The 19,718-nt window shown below is 45.4% G+C and overlaps 1 protein-coding gene across 6 annotated transcripts in view; it reads right to left on the bottom strand.

The window, feature by feature from the left end:
- Positions 1-19,718, bottom strand: part of NNT (nicotinamide nucleotide transhydrogenase) — a 72,309-nt gene that overhangs the window by 45,293 nt on the left and 7,298 nt on the right. For all 6 annotated transcript variants that reach the window (XM_090038038.1, XM_090038040.1, XM_090038041.1 and 3 more), the window contains exons 3-8: positions 17,816-18,045; positions 16,199-16,416; positions 13,204-13,291; positions 12,405-12,493; positions 8,420-8,607; positions 7,097-7,230 (exon numbers count right to left, since the gene is read on the bottom strand). In XM_090038038.1, coding sequence (XP_089894164.1) covers positions 7,097-7,230; positions 8,420-8,607; positions 12,405-12,493; positions 13,204-13,291; positions 16,199-16,416; positions 17,816-18,045 — 947 coding nt within the window. The remainder of the gene's footprint in view (positions 1-7,096; positions 7,231-8,419; positions 8,608-12,404; positions 12,494-13,203; positions 13,292-16,198; positions 16,417-17,815; positions 18,046-19,718) is intronic.

Raw genomic sequence — 19,718 nt, 5'->3', positions numbered from 1 at the left:
GAGGCAGCTAGCAGGGGTTATTGCAGGGCCCTTGTCACAGCTTTACGAGCACTCGTGGTGCTCAGGTCAGGTGCCAGATGATTGGAAGATAGCTAACATGGTCCCCATCTTCAAAAAAGGGAAGAGAGAGGACCTGGGCAACTATAGGCCCGTCAGTCTTACCTCTATCCTTGGGAAACTCTTTGAGAAGATCCTCAAGGAGCACATCTGTGATGGGCTGGCTTCAGGGATGATGCTCAAGGGCAACCAGCATGGTTTCATCTTCCAATCATCAGGTCACAAAGGCAATGGATGCAGGTGTTGCCGTGGACATAGTCTTTCTAGATTTCAGCAAGGCCTTTGACACCATCTCCCGTCCCATCCTCATTAAAAAACTAGGCGACTGTGGCACTGATGCCTACACAGTCAGATGGATTGCAGATTGGCTCAAGGGTCGTACTCAGAGGGTGGTGGTGGACGGGTCATATTCGACCTGGGGGGAAGCGGGCAGCGGAGTCCCCCAGGGCTCGGTCCTGGGGCCTGCGCTGTTCAATTTCTTCATCAGTGATTTGGACGACGGGGTGAAATGCAACCTGTTTAAATTCGCTGATGATACCAAAATTTGGGGTGAGGTGAGCACGCTAGTAGGGACGGAAAGACTGCAACAAGTCCTGGATAGGTTACAAGAGTGGGCTGACATAAACAGGATGCATTTCAATACTGACAAGTGCAGGGTGCTGCACTTAGGCAGTAGAAACCAGCAGCACACTTATAGAATGGGAAACTCCCTTCTTGAAAGCACGGAGGCAGAAAGGGATCTTGGAGTCATTATTGACTCCAAGATGAACATGGGCTGACAATGCGAGGTCATGGTTGGCAGGGCTAACTGGACCTTGTCATGCATCCACAGGTGCATCTCAAGTAGAGCCAGGGAGGTGATCCTCCCCCTCTATGCGACGCTGGGCAGGCCACAGCTGGAGTACTGCATCCAGTTCTGTGCGCCCCACTTCAGGAGGGACGTGGACAACATTGAAAGGGTCCAGAGGAGGGCTACCCGCATGATCCGGGGACTACAGGGCAGACCCTACACTGAAAGACTGCAGGACCTAAACCTATTCAGCCTTCACAAGAGAAGGTTGAGGGGGGACCTGGTGACTGTTTATAAACTCAACTGGGGGGGGGCAGAAGGGTTTAGGGGAGACACTGTTTCCCCTAGCGCCACCTGGCATGACAAGGAACAATGGACACAAATTATTAGAGAGTAGATTTAGATTAGACATCCACAAGAACTACTTCACAGTTGGGGCGGCTAGGAGCTGGAACCAACTTCCTAGGGAAGTGGTGCTGGCTCCTACCCTGGGGATCTTTAAGAAGAAGCTTGATGACTACCTGGCTGGACTCATTTGAGTCCAGTCTTTTCTCCCACTCAGGCAGGAGGGTCAGACTTGAAGATCTACAAGGTCCCTTCCGACCCTACTTCTACGATTCTATAAATTCCACTTCACTTTACAGTTAGGAATACATCCATGCAAACTATTCATTTCCAGTATCCCACAACGCACTGCTTTGCACCTGCCTCAGCCTGCCCAGGTACTTGTGTGTCTTCAATGCTCCAGGTTCACCTTAACTACATGTCACCACTTTATTTAAATGCTAACAGGCAGCCTGGAGTGATCCTTTTCCACAATAGGAGGCACTGAATTCAGACAGCTGGACTGGATCCAGATGTGCAGGCATGTGTGCTTTGTGGCACTGCAGACCTCTTTGCAGAACCACAAACCACATAAGTTTCACATTAATCAGCGCTCAGTGCTGCCAATTTGCTCAGCTGGGGCAAAATTTGCTACTGGGATTTCCTGATAGCAAAAAAGAAAAAAAAACCCACACCTGGAAAAAAGCAGTGCAAACTACATCAAAATGGTGAGTGCCAAGACAAATGCAGAGATGGGGAAGCAGGCAGCCTAGGGCTGCCCACTCTTCCAACTCCTTGCACTGTGGACCCGCATAGTGAGGCACCCTCCACCCCAGCTAGCTGTTCCCAGTCTGGTTGGGGCACTGGGTGCCTCAAGACAGGGGAGCAGGCAGCCTTGGGCTGGCTATTCCCTTGCCTCAGCACAGGGGCTCCACTGCAGAGCCCCCACGCTGAGGCACATGGAGCCCCTGTGCTGAGGCACACTGAACCCCAGCCAGCCATGGAGCAGCTGGCTGGGGTGCAGTGTTCCTGGTGACAGGGGAGCAGGCAGCCTTGGACTGCTTTAGCACAGGGGCTCCACTGCAGCGTCCCCACACGGAGACGCATGGAGACAGGAGAGCGCCCATCTCAAGGCTGTCTGCTCCCCTGTCCCAAGGCTCACTGCACTCCAGCCAGGCAGAGAGCAGCTGGCTAGGGTGCAGGGTGCCTCAGCATGGGGGTTCCGCAGTGCAAAGAGAGGAAGGAGCAGGCAGCCCTTGGCTGCTTGCTCCCCCATCTTCATGGATTACTTCCAAGCTGGCCAGGGAACAGGATGCCTCAGAGCAGGGGATGGCTAGCCTCTGCTAAGGCACCCTTACCCCACCCAGCATCACATGGGACAGTAGGACAATGTGTCCCACTACGAAGTACAGCCCCCAGCCTGTACTGGTGTATGGGATTGCTCCGTCCTAAGTGCAGGACTTTGCAACTTCCTCAGCACCTTCAGGCGCATCCATTCCAGCCCCATGGACTTGTTCACATCCACCCTTTCTAAGTACCGTATTTTTGCACATATAGTCCACAGGCTATATAAGTTTTTACAAACATGACAGATGGGTGTGGTCTATACAAGGGTGCAGGCTATGCAGAGTCTTTAGAACAGCCTTTAAGTGGTGCTAATTGCTGCAGCGGAGGGGAGGGGAAGGATGAGGAGCTGCCCCTCCATTCACAGCAATTAGCACCACTTTTAGCTGGCTCCAGCTCCAGCGGCCATGCCCAGCAGAGCCCGCGCTTGCGGCCATGTCTTGGGGGGCGGCTGCAGGTGGGCGGTGAGAGTCTTTCATAGATTTCATAGACATTAGGGCTGGAAGGGACCTCGGGAGATCATCGAGTCCAGCCCCCTGCCCAAAGGGCAGGAAGTCAGCTGGGGTCATAGGATCCCAGCAAGATAAGCATCCAGTTTACTCTTGAAGGTGTTCAATGTAGGTGCTTGAACCACCTCCGCTGGCAGACTGTTCCAGACCTTGCGGGCTCGGACAGTAAAGAAATTCTTCCTTATGTCCAGCCTGAAACGGTCTTGCAGGAGTTTGTGACCGTTCGACCTCGTCATTCCTTGGGGCGCTCTGGTGAACAGATGTTCCCCCAGAGCCTGGTGGTCAACCCTGATAAACTTATAGGTGATCACCCCTGAGCCTGCGCTTTTCCAGGCTAAAGAGTCCCGTGGCTCTCAGCCTGTCATCGTAAGATCTGTTTTCCTGACCTCTGATCATGCGCGTGGCTCTCCTCTGGACTCTCGCAAGCTTCTCCACATCCTTTTTGAATTGTGGAGCCCAAAACTGGACGCAGTACTCCAGCTGCGGCCTCACCAAGGCCGAGTACAAGGGGAGAATGATGTCCCGGGATTTGCTCGAGAAGCATCTATGGATGCACGCCAGCATTTTGGTCGCTTTACTAGCCGCAGCATCGCATTGCAGGCTCATGTTCATCCTGTGGTCAATGATGACCCCCAAGTCTTTTTCTTCTGTAGTGCTAACCAACGTAGCACTGCCAAGCCTATAAGGGTGCTGCAGGTTTTTCCTCCCAAGGTGGAGAACCTTGCATTTTTCGGTGTTAAACACCATGAGGTTCTCGTCTGCCCATTTGCTGAGCTTCTCCAGGTCAGCCTGGATCACCCGCCTATCTTCTGGCGTGGATGCTTTGCCCCAAAGTTTGGTGTCATTGGCGAACTTGGCCAGTCCACTCCTAACTCCAATGTCCACATCGTTAATGAAGATGTTGAACAGTATGGGTCCCAGGACAGAGCCTTGAGGGACCCCACTGGTTACAGGGCACCATGATGAGTGACTGCCATCAATCACAACCCTCTGGGTCCGACCACGGAGCCAATTTCCCAGCCAGCGGATCGTGGTGGAGCCAAGGCCACAACTGGACAGTTTGGCCAAGAGGTGATCATGGGATACCAGATCAAAAGCTTTTTTGACGTCAAGATATATGACATCAATCTCTTCCCCCTTGTCCAGGTGATAGGTCACCTGGTCATAGAAGGAAATGAGATTGGTCAAACAAGACCTACCTGCAACAAACCCGTGCTGGCTCTCCCTTAGAATGTTAGCCTGGGCCAGTCCCTCAAGGATGGCCTCCTTAATAAACTTTTCTAAGATCTTCCCCAGGATAGAAGTCAGGCTAATGGGCCTGTAGTTAGCCAGATCCACTCTCCTCCCTTTCTTGAAGATCGGCACCACATTGGCCTTCTTCCAGTCTTCGGGCACTACACCAGAGCGCCAGGAGTTTTCAAAGATCCGTGCCAGGGGCTGGGCTATGACGCTCGCCAGCTCCTTGAGTACCCTGGGGTGCAGGTTGTCAGGGCCAGCTGACTTGAAGGTATCCAGCTTCTCAAGGTGTTCCTTCACGAGGTCAGCATTGATGGAGGGTAGGGGATTCCCCTCACCCAGATTTCCCTGTCCCATAGCAGGCATGGGCATCCCGTGTGACTGATGAAAGACTGACGCAAAGTACCTATTTAATAGGTTGGCTTTTTCCTGGGCCTTTAATGAAAATTACAACTGTGCCCATCCCCGGGTGCGGGCTGATGTCACGGGGGAGGCAAGCCCCAGCAGCACTGGCTTGAGCATAGCTGGCGGCAGGGAGTGGGGCTGCCTCTCCCCCTGCTCGCAGCTCCTCATCCCTCCCCTCCCCTGCAGCAATTAGCACCACTTTTAGCTGGCTCCAGCTCTGACTCCATGCCCAGCAGAGCCCATGCTTGCGGCCATGTCTCGGGGGGCAGCTGCAGGCAGGCGGTGAGAGCCCAGTCCCCGCACGCCAGCACCTCACAGGCTTAATAGGCTTAAAAATCACACCTGGCACCGACACTATCAGGTGTGAATACATGGGTGCAGTCTATACAGAGACTATTTTCCAAAAATACAATTTTCCGCAGGTAATATATTGGTGCAGGTTATATCAGTGTGTGGGCTATATGCACAAAAATACGGTAGTCCCTAAACTGCTCTTTCAGCAACAAGGGCTGCTCGTCTCCTCCCTAAACTGTACTGCCCAGTGTAGTAGTGTGGGAGCTGACCTTGCCTGTGAAGACCGAGGTGAAAAAAAGCACTGAGCATTTCAGCCTGTTCTGCATCCTGTCACAAGGTTGCCTCCCCCATTCAGTAAGGGATACACACTTTCCCTGATCATCCTCTTGCTACCAACATACTTAGAGAAACCCTTCTTGTTACCCTTCACTTCCCTGGCTAACTGCAACTCCAACTGCACTTTGGCTTTCCTGACTTGATCCCTGCATGCCCAAGCAATGCTCTTATATTCGTCCCTAGTTAGTCATCCAAGTTTCTACTTCTTATAAGCTTCCTTTTTGTGATTTCGTATACTAAAGAGTTCCCTGATAAGCCAAGCTGGTCCTCTGCCACACTTGCTAGTCTTCCTGCACATCAGGATGGTTTCCTTTCTGCACTCTCAGTAAGGCTTCTTTACAGTACAGCCAGCTCTCCCGGACCCCTCTCTCCCTCAGACTGGCTTCCCAGGGGATCCTGCCCATGAGTTCCCTGAGTGAGTTGAAGTCTGCTTTCTTGAAGTTCAGGGTCCTTACTTTGCTGCTCTCCATCCTACCTTTCTTCAGGATCCTGAATTCAGTCAACTTGTTGTCACTGCTGCCCAAGTTGCCATTCCCTATACATTCATCAATTCCTCCCTGTTTGTGAGCAGGTCAAGAAGAGCATGGCCTGTAGTTGGCTGCTCCAGCACTTGCACTAGGAAGTTGTACCCCACACTATCCAAAAACTTCCTGGATCGTCTGCACACCACTATATTGCCTTCCCAGCAAATGTCAGGGTGACTGAAGTCCTCCAGGAGAACCAGGGACTGTGATCAGGAAGCTTCTGCTAGCTATTTAGAGAAAGCCTCATCCACCACTTCCTCCCGGTCTGGTTGTCAACAGCAGACACCCACCATGATATCACCCTTGTTGCTTTTCCCTCTGACACTAACCCAGAGACTCTTAACAGGCCTATCTCCAGCTTCATACTGGAAGGACACAGGGAACCCAGCAGAGGCTGCCCTGCTGGGACCAGACCCTGACTTAGCCTGGGGAGGGCCAAGACCAGCAGCACAAAAGAGCTTTCCAAGTCTAGGCCACAGCAGCACAAGCGCAGTGGGAGGTGCAGGGAGCTCACTGCCCATCCTGCCCAGGCCCCACTGCTGTGAGGGGGAGGGTCTGGGCAGACCCACAATCAGGCTGGGATCTTACTGCTGCAGCTGATAGGCCCTGCCCAACCCTAGTGGAGGGGGCCAGACCTTCCTCCCTCCCTTCCCATGGCAGCAGGACCTAGGCACAGGAGAGGTCCACAGCCCTGACTTCCCCTCGCCCCCACTGGCTGGGGATGAACTCACGGCTCTACAGCTGGCCAGCACTCCATAATAGCTTGGCTGCACCCACTGCCCCTGGCTTTGCACGAGTGGCCTGGGGCCCACACAGTGCCAGGCACATGGTGAAGACATAAAAGGGCTGGAGCTATTCCTGCCAGAAGTCAATAAACAGTAAGGAGTAAATGGCATAAACAATTGTCATTTAACTGTTTACATCCCTAATATCTACCAAGATGCACATTCAACTAGTGCAGAGCTACATAGATGGAATGGAGGAAACTCCCTTACACTGGAAGTTTGAGAAAAACTGCAGCACTTGCAAATAAATCTGATGTAATATCCCTGTGTATGACTGGGATAGAAACACTATTTAAAAATCAGCTCCTACCTTAACAAGCCTCAAGTTCAGTTTGTCTCCCATAACAATGACTTGTGACAAAAATGTAAACCTTACAGAAAAAAGTATACTAAACTCAAATTGTATCTCAGGAAGCCATACATTTTATGTGGTTGAATTGATTTATAAGCTGCAGGTATAAACCCTGAACGGCTGTTTATGCAAGCCCATACCTTGTGAATATAAAGTTCTCCCGGCTTTGTGGTTTCAAAGTTTCCGCCTGCTTCTGCAGCTAAATCCACAACTACTGAACCTTCCTTCATTAATTCAACCATATCTTTACGAAACAAGATAGGAGCTTTTTTACCTGGTAAGACAAAAAGATAACAAGCTACATGTAAGATAATCACATCCTGCAGATAACGTCCATGAGACAACTCTCCCCTCACATACCCATGTATAATTATCACTCATTTCTACTGAATTTGGTCCCTAACTGGTATACATTTTTGGATCTGGCATCGTATCAATCTTTTTAAATGCAGAGAGGAAAAGGTAAACACACAAAAATAAGCGTAAATTTTTGCTATTAGGAAAATGCTATTAGTCTTAAACCATGTTTTTACTCCTGAGCAAGATGCTATTAGAGGATGCCATTTTAAGTCCTTTGCTTATTTTCTTATATCACTTGCTATTCTGAAATATCCTTTTCATGCAAATTTACCTTTGGGGAAGAAACAACAAAGAAAAGGATTCCTGTTTGGCACTATGTCATCCTAATGCCATCAGCAAATATGATGTAGGAGCACTACTTTCCATTCTGAGCCCAAGAGGAGTTTTCATATTTTTCTGAAATGCTGAACAATTTGTACAGAAATTAGAGTTGGATCATCCAGTAGAGTCTCACTGAAGCCATCCAAATTCTATCCAAGTGGATCTCTTCACACAGTTGGGGATTTACAAGGTATCTTTTAGAATCCAGAATGACTTGAAAAGAGTCTAAAACCTCAAATCTCACAGCTGGAGTCACAATATTTTCTAGTGTATTGTATGGTGTATAATGACTCAAACATTACAAATCCATTACACTGCACTTACAAATACATGAAAGTTTCTTTAAAACTTAAGCATTTTATGCAGTTTAACATATAAAGAGTATTACATATTTTGACTGAACAAGTAAGTACTGTGTACATCATTCCAATACCTCACTTATCTGGCAAGACTGAAGAAGCTGCACAAATGACAGGGCTCCTGTAAAACCCTGGGTAGACAGCAGAGGAACAGCCAAGTTACAACTAAGAAGATGAGAGACCTGTGACACACAGACATGTCTAAAGACTAGAAACCTGATAACAAATGAAGACCTTTTACCAGGAAAGTTCTTGGCTTTGGATGAACAGCACAAAATCACTCACCTATTGACTCCTCACTGGACAGAACATGTTTTTTTTCCCTTTCCTGAAGAAAAATAGCAGCAGTAGCAAGTGAGAGAAAAACAGCAGCCCCTTTCAGAAACTAAAAGGGAAGACATGCCTGTTACATTGGTAACATACCAGGAATGAGAGCTGTACTAATGATGATATCAACATCCTGGCACTGTTTGGCGAAGAGCTGCATTTCAGCTTCAATAAACTCCTTGGACATTTCTTTTGCATACCCGCCTTGTCCCTCTCCAGATTCCTTCAAGTCTACCTCCAAGGGCTCAGCACCAAGAGATTTAAATTGTTCCAAAGCTGCAGCTCTAAAACAAACAAAAAAACAAAAAACAAAAGTGGCTATAAAAAGACGACAGACGTGTTTCTAGGTGTATAGGTTCATAGATCCAGGGTCGGAAGGGACCTGAACAAATCAAGTCCGACCCCTGCCCTGGGCAGGAATGAATACTAGGCTCATATGACCCCTGGCATGTTTAAGCTCATATGACCCCAGCTAGGTAATTATCAAGCCTCCTAAGGTAGGAGCCAGCACCACTTCCCTTGGAAGCTGGCTCCAGATGCTAGCTGCCCTGACTGTGAAATAGTGCCTCCTGATGTCTAACCTGAACCTACTTTCAATCAACTCGCGGCCGTTATTCCTTGTTACTCCGGGAGGCGCTCGGGGGGAACAGGGTCTCAGCCATGCTCCTCTGGTCCCCCCGGTAAGTTTACAGACGGCCACTAGGTCCCCTCTCAGCTTTCTCTTGTGAAGGCTGAACAGGTTCAGGTCCTGTAGCCTCTCATCATAGGGTATGCCCTGCTGCCCCCTGAGCATGCGAGTGGCCCTCTTCTAGACACTCTCGATGCTGGCCACATCCCTCCTGAAGTGTGGCGCCCAGAACTGGACACAGTACTCCAGCTGTGGCCTGACCAGTGTTACATAGAGAGGGAGGATCACCTCCTTGGACCTGTTCATGATGCTTCTGTGGATACATGACAAGGTGCAGTTAGCCTTGCTGACACTGGTGGCCCATGTTCATTTCAGAATCGATGACGACTCCAAGATCTCTTTCTGTCACTGTGCTGATGAGAAGGGAGTTCCCCAGCCTGTAGGTATGCTGCTGGTTCTTCCTGCCCAGGTGCAATACCCTGTACTTGTCAGTATTGAATCCCATCCTATTCACATCTGCCCACCCCTGTAACCTGTCGAGGTCCAGTTGTATCCTGTCCCTCCCTTCTAGCAAGCCCACCTCATCCCAAACCTTAGTGTCATCAGCAAATGTGAACAGGGTGCTTTTCGCCCCTTCGTCCAAGTCACTAATAAAGAAATTGAACATTACAGGCCTGAGGACTAAGCCCTGGGGGACTCGGCTGCCCACATCCCTCCAGGTCAAATATAACCCATCCACCACCACTCTCTGGGTGCGGCCCCATTGCCAATTTGCGACCCATCTGACTGTGTAGGCATCAGTGTCACAGTCACCTAGCTTTTTTATGAGAATAGGATGGGAGACAGTGTCAAAGGCCTTCTTGAAGTCCAGAAAGACTACATCCACCGCGACACCTGTGTTCAGTGGTTTTGTGACCTGATCATAGAAGGCAATCAGGTTTGTCTGACAGGCCCTGCTCCTAATGAACCCATGCTGGGTGCCCTTGAGCATCCTCCCCTTTGCTGGTCCCTCAATCCACCCAGGGTTCTGAGACAGGCCAATTGGGAACTGGGTTTTTTTAGCTTAACTCTGCATCACAAATGCAGGATTCAATGCACCCAGGATTCCATTTGAGGTACATCCTGTAGCAATCAGAAAGAAAGAGAGCAAAGAGATAGGATGACTCCATTGTTAGGGCACCATTGCAAGACATGGTAGAACTGGGTTAAATATGTTCTACGGGTTTCTATGCAACCAGAAACAAGTCACTTTTCCCCATCCCAATTTCCCATCTGTAAAATAGCATGCCCCGATCCCAAGGGAATGCATTAGTGTTTATGAACTGCTCGGATACTACAGTAATACAGGGTTCATATAAAAACAAACAAAACAGCAACTTTTAAAATAAAACACTGCCAAAGAAAATTATGCTTACATCAAGTGGGACCACAGGGCATAATGAAGTCAGTTTTCTGACCAGCTACTTCCCAACTTAAGTGGAAAAGACAGTCTTAACACACAAGGAATTAGGCACATCAAGAGGGAACCATATCACTTGTTGAGCACATTTCTTTTAAAAACTCAGAAAGTTTTACATTGAATTTAAACATTTTTACTGCTACGAAATTCAACATTTTGAGAAGGGGTGTTTTGGTTTGTTGGGTTTTTTTTTACTCTGCATCACAAATTATGTTAAAAAGTAGGATGATGAAAAGCTGTTTGCATAATCAGAGAGTTGCTGACAGGACCTTCGGGGTATCTGACTCACAAAGTAAGTGTACTGGGCATTCATATCCTGCTGGTTTGCAACCCACTTTATTTGCAGTGGATTACCACGGGAAGGAAGAGCAACACAGGTGTTTTCTGTGGCTTTTACTTCAAAGGCAACCCCTTTCCACCCAGCTGGAGCACCTCAGTGTCCTGCACATAGGCACAAAGTAATTCAATACAAGCAGATATTTTAATGGAAGAACAAACATATTGTAAAGGGATGCACAGTCCCTGACAATTCCTTTACGACTCAGGAGGAAAATCCTTCTGGGCCACCATTATCCTATTTCACATCTGCCTTTTAAAAATGCATTCACAGGCAGCTCACATTAATTCAGGTCTTGGGGATCTCTCCCTTCCCATCAGCAGTAAGACAGTTCCCAATTGGCCTGTCTCAGAATCCAGAAGAGCCAAATTCTTGGGAAGTGTGGTTCTTACTGACAACTAAGCTTTAGTCCAGTTCTTGGGCAAAGCATGCCCAAAAATAAAAGTATACAACTATTGCTTCCTCCCTCCCTTTCCCTACATCTTCTGGAGGAGGAGAGTTAAAAGGGTTTCTCCTGAAGGTTTGGGCAAGTAAATCTTCCTTCTTGTACTTAATTACACATATTCCTTTGGCTTTGCAGGAAGATTTGACACAGATACTTCTGCTGAACGAATGACTGGGAGTAATTTTTGGGGTAGCAGTAGGGAGTGGGGAGACGGGGAAAAAAGTCTGAATTGAAATGAAACTTGGGGAAGCAAGATTTGTTAAAAAATTCAAGAGATACATGTTTTGCCATACTTGCCCTCCACCACCCCAGTACAATTATAATCTCAGCCTCTGGCACCAAAAAACCAAGGAAAACATGCAGCGTCTGAGCTGCATAAAGTAGGTCTGTTTGGCAGGTGTCCAGCTGCTTGACGTGATGGTGCTTATCCTACAAACTCTGAGACTGAATGTCTTTCTGTTCTCAGTGGTGTCTGCTGCCGTAGCAGTTATACAAATTGTGCTCTACAGAACACAGAAGTGGAGATGGTAAGTAGTTTGACTGACTGTATCTGCCAGTGCTCTGTATCAAGTTACAGGCCTGGAAGAGATGCAAAATGCCAGGCACAATATAAGCACAATTCCTTAAGTAACAAGGAAATAAGCCTTAATGCAGCACAAACAACTGAATTATGATGTGCCATTATGAACCAGTCCCCAGGCTTAAAAAGGTTTAAGTCTTAAATAAAGAAATCAACAGGATTTTGGCAAATGTCCTAAACCACATTCACAGCATCTTAAATGGCTTACACTATGTACTGGCACTAGGCCCTGAAAGTCTGAAAGTTATCTAGTCCATCCCACAGAGAATAGCTGAAGATCCAGAGTAAAGGACCTCATCAAAATCTCCTACAAGGCCCCCCACACCACTCCTCCTTGAAACCATAGGGCTGGCTGCCAAGAACACCTTCAAGAATTAAGTGTTGTGCCATCACTCTTGAAACCAATAACATAGTGGAGGAGTAGGAAATGCAAAACAATGAAGCACTAACTTAAAGTACCTAAAGAAGAATTCACTGCATTCAAAAACTTATCTAAGTCTATCCCAACCATGTAGTTGGTCCAATAACATATAACCACCCACAAAAATTCTTGCCCATCCAACAGGGAACCCATTTCTTTTATATAAATACTTGTGGGTGACCTTAAATTGCCACTATTTTCACGCTCTTACCTGGTATCAAACCCACGAACAACTGCTCCCATCGACTTAGCTGCTCCTGCAGCAGCTAGCCCTGCAACTCCTCCTCCAATGATTAGAACCTGAAGTGACATTTCTTATGATTAGTATTAGAGCTGTGGAAGAATGGCACTGGTTCTCTTTTACCAAGTACACCATCCAATATATAGAAAATCTGGCTAACTGACACCACTGGACAACCAGGTTATAATAAAATGCAGTGTTCAAACCAACTCTGATGCAAGTCAAATATCATTTAAATAATGAAACAATTTGGGAATCAACTCAGCCAAGCATGCAACCTACACTGACTGACCCAAGCAATGCATATTTGACCTAGTCTTTTTTTTCCACCCCCCTTCCTATGGGCTTCTAACTTCCATTCTCAGAAATTCTATTTTATCCACTGCCCCATCCAAGTGAGGGGCTACTTCTTTCATGATACTCAAGCAAAGAAATTTAGTCTGCTTGACCGTATAACGTTTCCCAGACCCTATCTGCCCTATGAATGCATGGGCACATTTCATATTAGAAGTCTGAGCTGAAAAATAGTTAAACAAAAGTAACATTGAAATGTTATTTTCTTCAAACTAAAAAAAAAAGTACAGCTGCCAGCAATGGAAGCTTTCATTGAATAAGAAGTGACTTAGGACTGCTATAAAGGAATCTAAGCTCTCCAGGACCAAACAGAAAGCTGATGAAAAATGTTTTACAATATACACTTCAACACTCGTTTGCCACATTCATAAAATTGCCTTCGCTGCAGAAAAAAATATGTTTAAATTCAACAAACCTTGGCTGGAGGAACTTTACCAGCAGCTGTGATCTGACCAGTGAAAAATCGACCAAAGTGATTTGCTGCCAATACAACAGCCTTGTAACTGTAAAAATAAAAAGTGAACACCTTTGCTTTAGTATTTTTCCATTCTTATTTCATTATATCAAAGAGGCACATTGAAGTAAACGTGCAAGAGGCTGTACAACTGTGCCTAAAAGCAATGGCTCTCAACCTTTTGAGATTTGTTGCACCCCTCACTAGACTCAAGGCTTCTCTTGAAAAATGTCAGCTCTTACTTTTCACTTTATTTTTGACTATAGAAAAATCAAGTAATTCTTTCATAAAAAAGCCTCAGACCACAACATTTCAGAATGCTCTTAACACAGTGGATTCCTATTTGAACTCTTTTAAGTTTATCTTGTCAAGCATGTTTGCACACCTAACAGTACTAACACTGAGTGGCATCCCACAGCACCCTGGCTGAGAATAATGACGTTGAAAGATTTAATAAACCTTTAATTTCTCCATACATTGGCAGCTTAGCCTTCCTGAAATGTTATGCCCTTTGTGTAGTGGTATAAAGATATTTAGCATTGTGACCTATGCTTACAAAAACCTAGGCAAGGAATGCATGTGATCAATAGGTTAATCTTGGTTTGTCATCTTTGAAGGCAAGATCTACAGCACCACACCTACTACAAACGAACAAGGGTATAGTCGTTTGCAGTAATGGTATGATCTAGGACAAGGCTGTCCAACTGGTGGTGTGTGGGTCACATGAAGACCCCTAAACTGTGGCCCCAGGGCTCCTGGTCCTGATATTGCTCTGATCCAGATACTGCTGCCACTAGAGTTCCTGGGCTCCTCCTCCCTCCTTCTGCTGCTTGCCCTTAATCCTAGGGACGTGGTAGAACACAGTGGCCTGTGGGGCCAAGGAAGGCTTAGAAGGGGAAACCTGCGTGGCATCCGCAGCAGTGCAGAGCAGCACGAGTCGCTCACTGCAGTGTATAGAAGTATTACATAGTGTGTTGTACCTGTGCATGGATGGGCCTCTGTGGTGCAGCTCATCCATCCATCTGGACCACAGGCTTACACGGTGCATCAGCTGTGGATTGTGGTGCAGGAGTGGAAAAGCTCATGTGGCACATCAAGGGACATGTGTATGGTGTAGTAAGGAGCGGTGGGGGTGCTCATGTAGCACATCAAGGGTTATAAAGTATAGGGCAGGGGTCTTGCATGGCATGACATGCAGCCTGTGCAACACAGTCCAGGAGTGTGCCAGGTTACACAGTGTATGTCTGAGGGGCCTGCAGCCCCCAGTCACTTAGGTGGGCAGCCCTGGTCTAGGAAATGAAGCTGCAATTAGGAACCTCTCATCCACCTCTGCCAATGAATCTGCCTGGTTTTGAGCAAACTGTTTAACCTCTTAAAACCATCTGCCCTATCTATAAAACCATACTAATGCTGTACTTATTGACCTTAAGGTAAAGTCTGGAGGTTAAGCTGATACCTACAGAGGTGTTTAAAAATGAAAAGTTTGAGAGTGCTGTCCCTTAGAGCCTTCCCACTACCACACCAGCAAAACACTGGCCAGTGTATTGTCCTTTCCAACTATAGATTTATTTTGTCTAGCAGAGTAAGCTGTCCAAAAGGTCTCCTTAAGACCAAGGGCATTATGACAAATCTCTCTAGAGCAGCGGTTTTCCAACCTTTTTCATTTGGAACTGCCAGAAATTTCAAATGGAGGTGCAAGACCCCTTTGAAGTATGGGTATTTGCACGTTTTGATTGATCACCGTCATCTTTTGTGGGCCCCTTAGAGTCTGCGAACCTGCAAGAGTCCACAGGCCACAGGTTGAAAACCAGTGCTCTAGAGCACAGCAGACAGTTACCAAGAGCAGTTTAGTCTGGTACAAAAGAGAGCCAAGGTCCCAGGGTCCCTAAGGCAATTAAATTTCTTTGGTGTGGTATATGTCTGACTTTCCAACTTACTTCTCTAACCTTTGTTAATACAACTTGAGACTCATCATTGACAGTGCACTGACAATACTTTCTAGAAATATCCACAGTTCTAACAACACACAGGACTCAAGTCTGTGCTGAGTAAATACTTAATCTTATTAAAAACATACTAGGTGATTCTTCTAAATGCTTATTGTTTAGGAAGTCTATAGGAGTACACCTAGTTTGGTACACAAATTTAACTATTCCTTGGGTTAGAGGTATATATTCAAATGTTATTCAGACTTCCTGTTATATTCCAATAAAACCCTGTAGGGGAACTGAGAACATGCAGACTAAGCCAGTCCTTCATTTATATTTTCTCTAGTAAAACTGCTTTCGGTACACATACCAGCTATACACATCCACAAACAAGCTAACAGCTTCCTTAAAGCAAGAGGTTTAATTACACTTTCAAGGGCATGAAATGCCCTCCATTTTAAAAAGCAGTGAGTTTCCCTGTATGCACACACACAAATCAGATATTTATAACACTCTTTAATCTCAGCTGTTATATAGCTGTTATATCAATCCCAACTGTTATATAGCTCTTTAATCTCATTCAGAGGCTGGGCCACTACAAAGAAGTTCAAGAATTAAAATAATTGCCTTTTAAACTAAAAATCCTTGACCTGATCACTGCAAAGCGGACCAGAAACTTAAAGGCTGCTAGATGCCTCTAACAGAGGGGCAGGCAGTTATTTCAGGAGGACGGCCGCTTACTGAGTTTTGGCAAGCCATCGAGAGCCGCATGACAGACAGCCAGGCACAGATAAATATTTATTTTCTAAATTTTTTAGGAGCTCCCCAGGCCAGACAGAATGACCTGGCGGGCTGCATCCGACCCACGGGCCACATTTTGCCCACCCCTGTTCTAACACATTGATCCTGCTTGAAAAAAACGATATAAAAACAAAACTGCAGAACTGCTTTAGACATCTAATACCACAAAATGTTACAGCCAAAGAGTGGTATTCATAAAAGCCAAAAAGCATAAGTTAATTTCATACCCAGCAATGTTAGCCATGGAGCTAAGAGCATCATATCCCTGAGCAATAGTAACCCGTGGAACCTGATCCATGGCCAAAACAGTAGTTTTTCTTTCTGCAAGCTTCTTCAGTAGGTCTGGGTTTTGAGCTGGGTAGATGAAACTAATCAGAGTAGCACCTGTCTTAAAAAGATCTGCCTCATGAATGCCTAGGTCAGGATTAACTACAGGTGCCCTCACCTGAAAGAAGAGAGAAATTTTCAGATAAATCAACAGAAATAATGCCTCCTCCTCACCCTTTATCCCATGCAGATAAGACAGGCAATGAAGTTTATAAACAACTTTTATACAACTATATTCAGGGAATTCACTTTTCCTCTGTAGGCTGCTTGTTACAATTAGACCCAAGTAGATAAGTAACACTACAGGAATAACAGTGGATGGATCTAAAATGAGTTAATGGCTTTTACTACTATTTTTATGCCTGGAATGAACAACTGTTAGGCATGTCAGCTGCAGTCTAGAAAAACGGGTTTAATGAAATAGGTCTTGAAACTAAGCTATCAATTAGAAGGATCCATTGAAAAGCAAAGAAATACTAAGAAGCCTGCACTGCTGTTACTGACTGCACTGTACCTCAAGAGCTTATATGTTTAAGTCCGTATTCCAGCAAACAACTTTGAGTATTACATTGATCTCTTAAACAGAAGTTGCAACTTTCCTTTACAAACCTAATTTTTTCCAGAAGGGCCTATATAGCAGCCTATAATTTCACTATGCTAAGACAAAACCTTAATATGTTTAGCTTTAAACTAAGATTTCTAAAGGAAGCCCCAGCATCAAGTTTACCTGCTTACTTTTCAATTCTTTGCACAACCTGGTTACCTAACCTGTATACCTTAAATGTTACCTGGTTACCTCCTTACATAATCTCTCTTTTTTTTTTTTTATGCACTGCCACTTTTCCTGTCTCCAATCCAGTTCAGACTGCTACTATGTAGTCTTTTAAAGCCCTGCTGGGGAGTTTAAGAGGTATGTATTGATATGCTAGAAGCCCAAGTAGTGCCAGTATAATAAACTCTGGTTAATCAGCATTGCAAAGGGAATGAAAATAATGGCAAGTTATCAGGAGCTGGTAATGGAGAGCAGTGGGAGCAGCGCTGGTGGGGAAATCAGAACAACAACAAAAATCATCATGGTGAATTATCCCACGGCCAAATTAACCAGTTTCCTGTATTCATTTCCTAGAGAAAAAAATGCATGCATCAGCTGCTTGTTAATGCAAGTTCTTTGGAGCAGAGATCTTATCTACTCAGTTCTCTGAGCACTGCTCTCCTGCTCTGGAAAAGGCAATGGTTCTAAAAGGGTGAATAATTATGTAAGAATTGAAGAATCTTCACTGAAACCACTAAGTGCTCCTATTCAAGGGTTTAGTTCTATTTTTCAGCTTTCTACGATTTCTGTGACTTTGGTAGGGCACAAAGATATGTATAAATTAAAACCAAAGATATAATAAGGGCTCCTATTACATAATCAAGCATTCAGTGGCCTGCATTAAATGGCTTGATGCTATTCCTTTAAAAAAAAAACCACAGAAAAAAAACCTTCATACACATTATATAATAAGAAAACGAATTACTTTGACAATTAAATCAGATGCCAGCACTTCCTTGGTCCCTTGGATCTTTGCTCCCACATCCCTATAATGGTCATCAGAAAACTTGGAAGCTTCCCCAGCACCTGACTCCACCACAACATTAAAACCTTGTTTAACCAAGGCCTGAACACCACCTGGAGACAGTGACACCCTCTTTTCATTCTGGAATATCTCCTTGGGAACACCCACAGTCAACTGTTTGTATGGAATTCCTGTAAATGCAGAGAAAAAGATGGGCATTAGTTACAGCAAGACAAAAGATAACTGGATTAATGTCAGGGCTTTTTCAGTTTTACCATATATACCGCGTATTTTACTTCAAGGTCAAGAAAATCACAGTTTGTAACATGCTTTATGCAAATCTCAAACATATTTTATGCCAAAGGTATAAGTTTACTTGCTTGCATCTCACCACTCTATTTTTCTGAAAAACGGTACTATAATTTAAGCCAAGAGCTATTTTATGCCTATGAACTTAAAATTCATCACAATCAAGAGTTCAAACTTAATTGAGACTGTATTTTTAAGTTAATGTTATGAAAATTTCAAATTTTTTATAAATGTCGGGCATTGCAGTGACAAATAATACAACTCTCTCAGGAAAGGAGGAGTAACTAAAAATAAGGAAAAACCAAGAGCCAGAGGTGCACTTGTAATTATTTTGCTTTTTTTCTGATTTTTGGCTCTTTACCTAAAACTAAATTGCTGCAGTATTTGTTAATAACTTTGAAATGTGTGTTCCATTTGGATAGTAAATAACAACACATACAATATGCTGTTGCCCTTTGTTTTGGTGCAACAAGAGCACACAGTTGGCTCACATTCAGCTTATAGCCCACTTTAACACCAAGGTCCTCTTCTGCAGTACTGCAGCCTAGCCAATCATTCCGCAGTCTGTGCATGCAGTTATGTGACAGGAGTTTTGAAGTTGCCCTTGCTGAATTTCATTTAATCAATTTCAAACCATTTCTCTAGTTTATCCAGGTCATTCTGAATCCTGGCCCTGCCCTCCAGTGTCTGCAACTCCACCAATTTGGTGTCACCCACAAAATTGCTAAGTGTGCACTTGATCCCCTTGTCCAAATCCAAGTTCAAGGCAAATAACTACATTAAGAATTAGGACAAGGATAGGAACAATATTTTATCCAATGAAAATCACAAGGGAGGATTAGTGTAGGCGGAACACAAACTCAGGTCACTGCTAGAATTACTAGGTCAATATCCAGTGTCTCACAAAAAAGAAAGCTTTTAATAACAAGTGGTTAGGACACTGCTTTTACATTTCAGAGAGCATCTACAGGAGTGCAACTTCAGCTATCATTCTCAAGCAGGGGTCTAAAGCTGAGCTAGAAAGGGGGAGGCATAATGAAACACCACAACTGCTTCCTTCAATACATAATTATCTCTATAACCTGGTTTCTTTAGGACAGATTGTACAAGAAATCAATTACACATGGAAATGGAGCTCAGGATCTCTATGCCTAACCCCAGGTGCCTGGCTGACAGCAAAATCTAGCCCTCAGTCAAGCACCTAAGCCTTTTAACACCATGCACGAAGAGAGGTAGGTGCCTCAGAATGGGATTCACAACAGGCATTGGAGGGAAAGCTGCGCAAGGGGATGGGCAAACAGGCCTCTGACAAATGTGGAAAAAGAAAAAATTGCTCTTAGAAGTTTGGCCTGGTTCACCCAGCATCTATGTAGATTGCAGCTTTCAGCAGGGCTTTTTGGTGCTTTTATCTTATAGCCACAAAGCCCCACTGAAGCATGCAATCTATACAGCCAAGTCAAACTGATGTGATGCCTCTTCTGGGCATGTGCTGCCCTTGGCACAGAGGCATGCCAGGCTGACAGTAAAGCACTCTGGTTTTTTTCAGGTATGTAAT

The sequence above is a fragment of the Crocodylus siamensis genome, chromosome 3 (assembly GCF_052110815.1).
Source record: "Crocodylus siamensis isolate JL-2025a chromosome 3, ASM5211081v1, whole genome shotgun sequence".
NCBI classification, from domain to species: Eukaryota; Metazoa; Chordata; order Crocodylia; family Crocodylidae; genus Crocodylus; species Crocodylus siamensis.
Note: the sequence above shows the minus strand (reverse complement) of the source record. Positions and strands in the feature narration are given on the sequence as shown.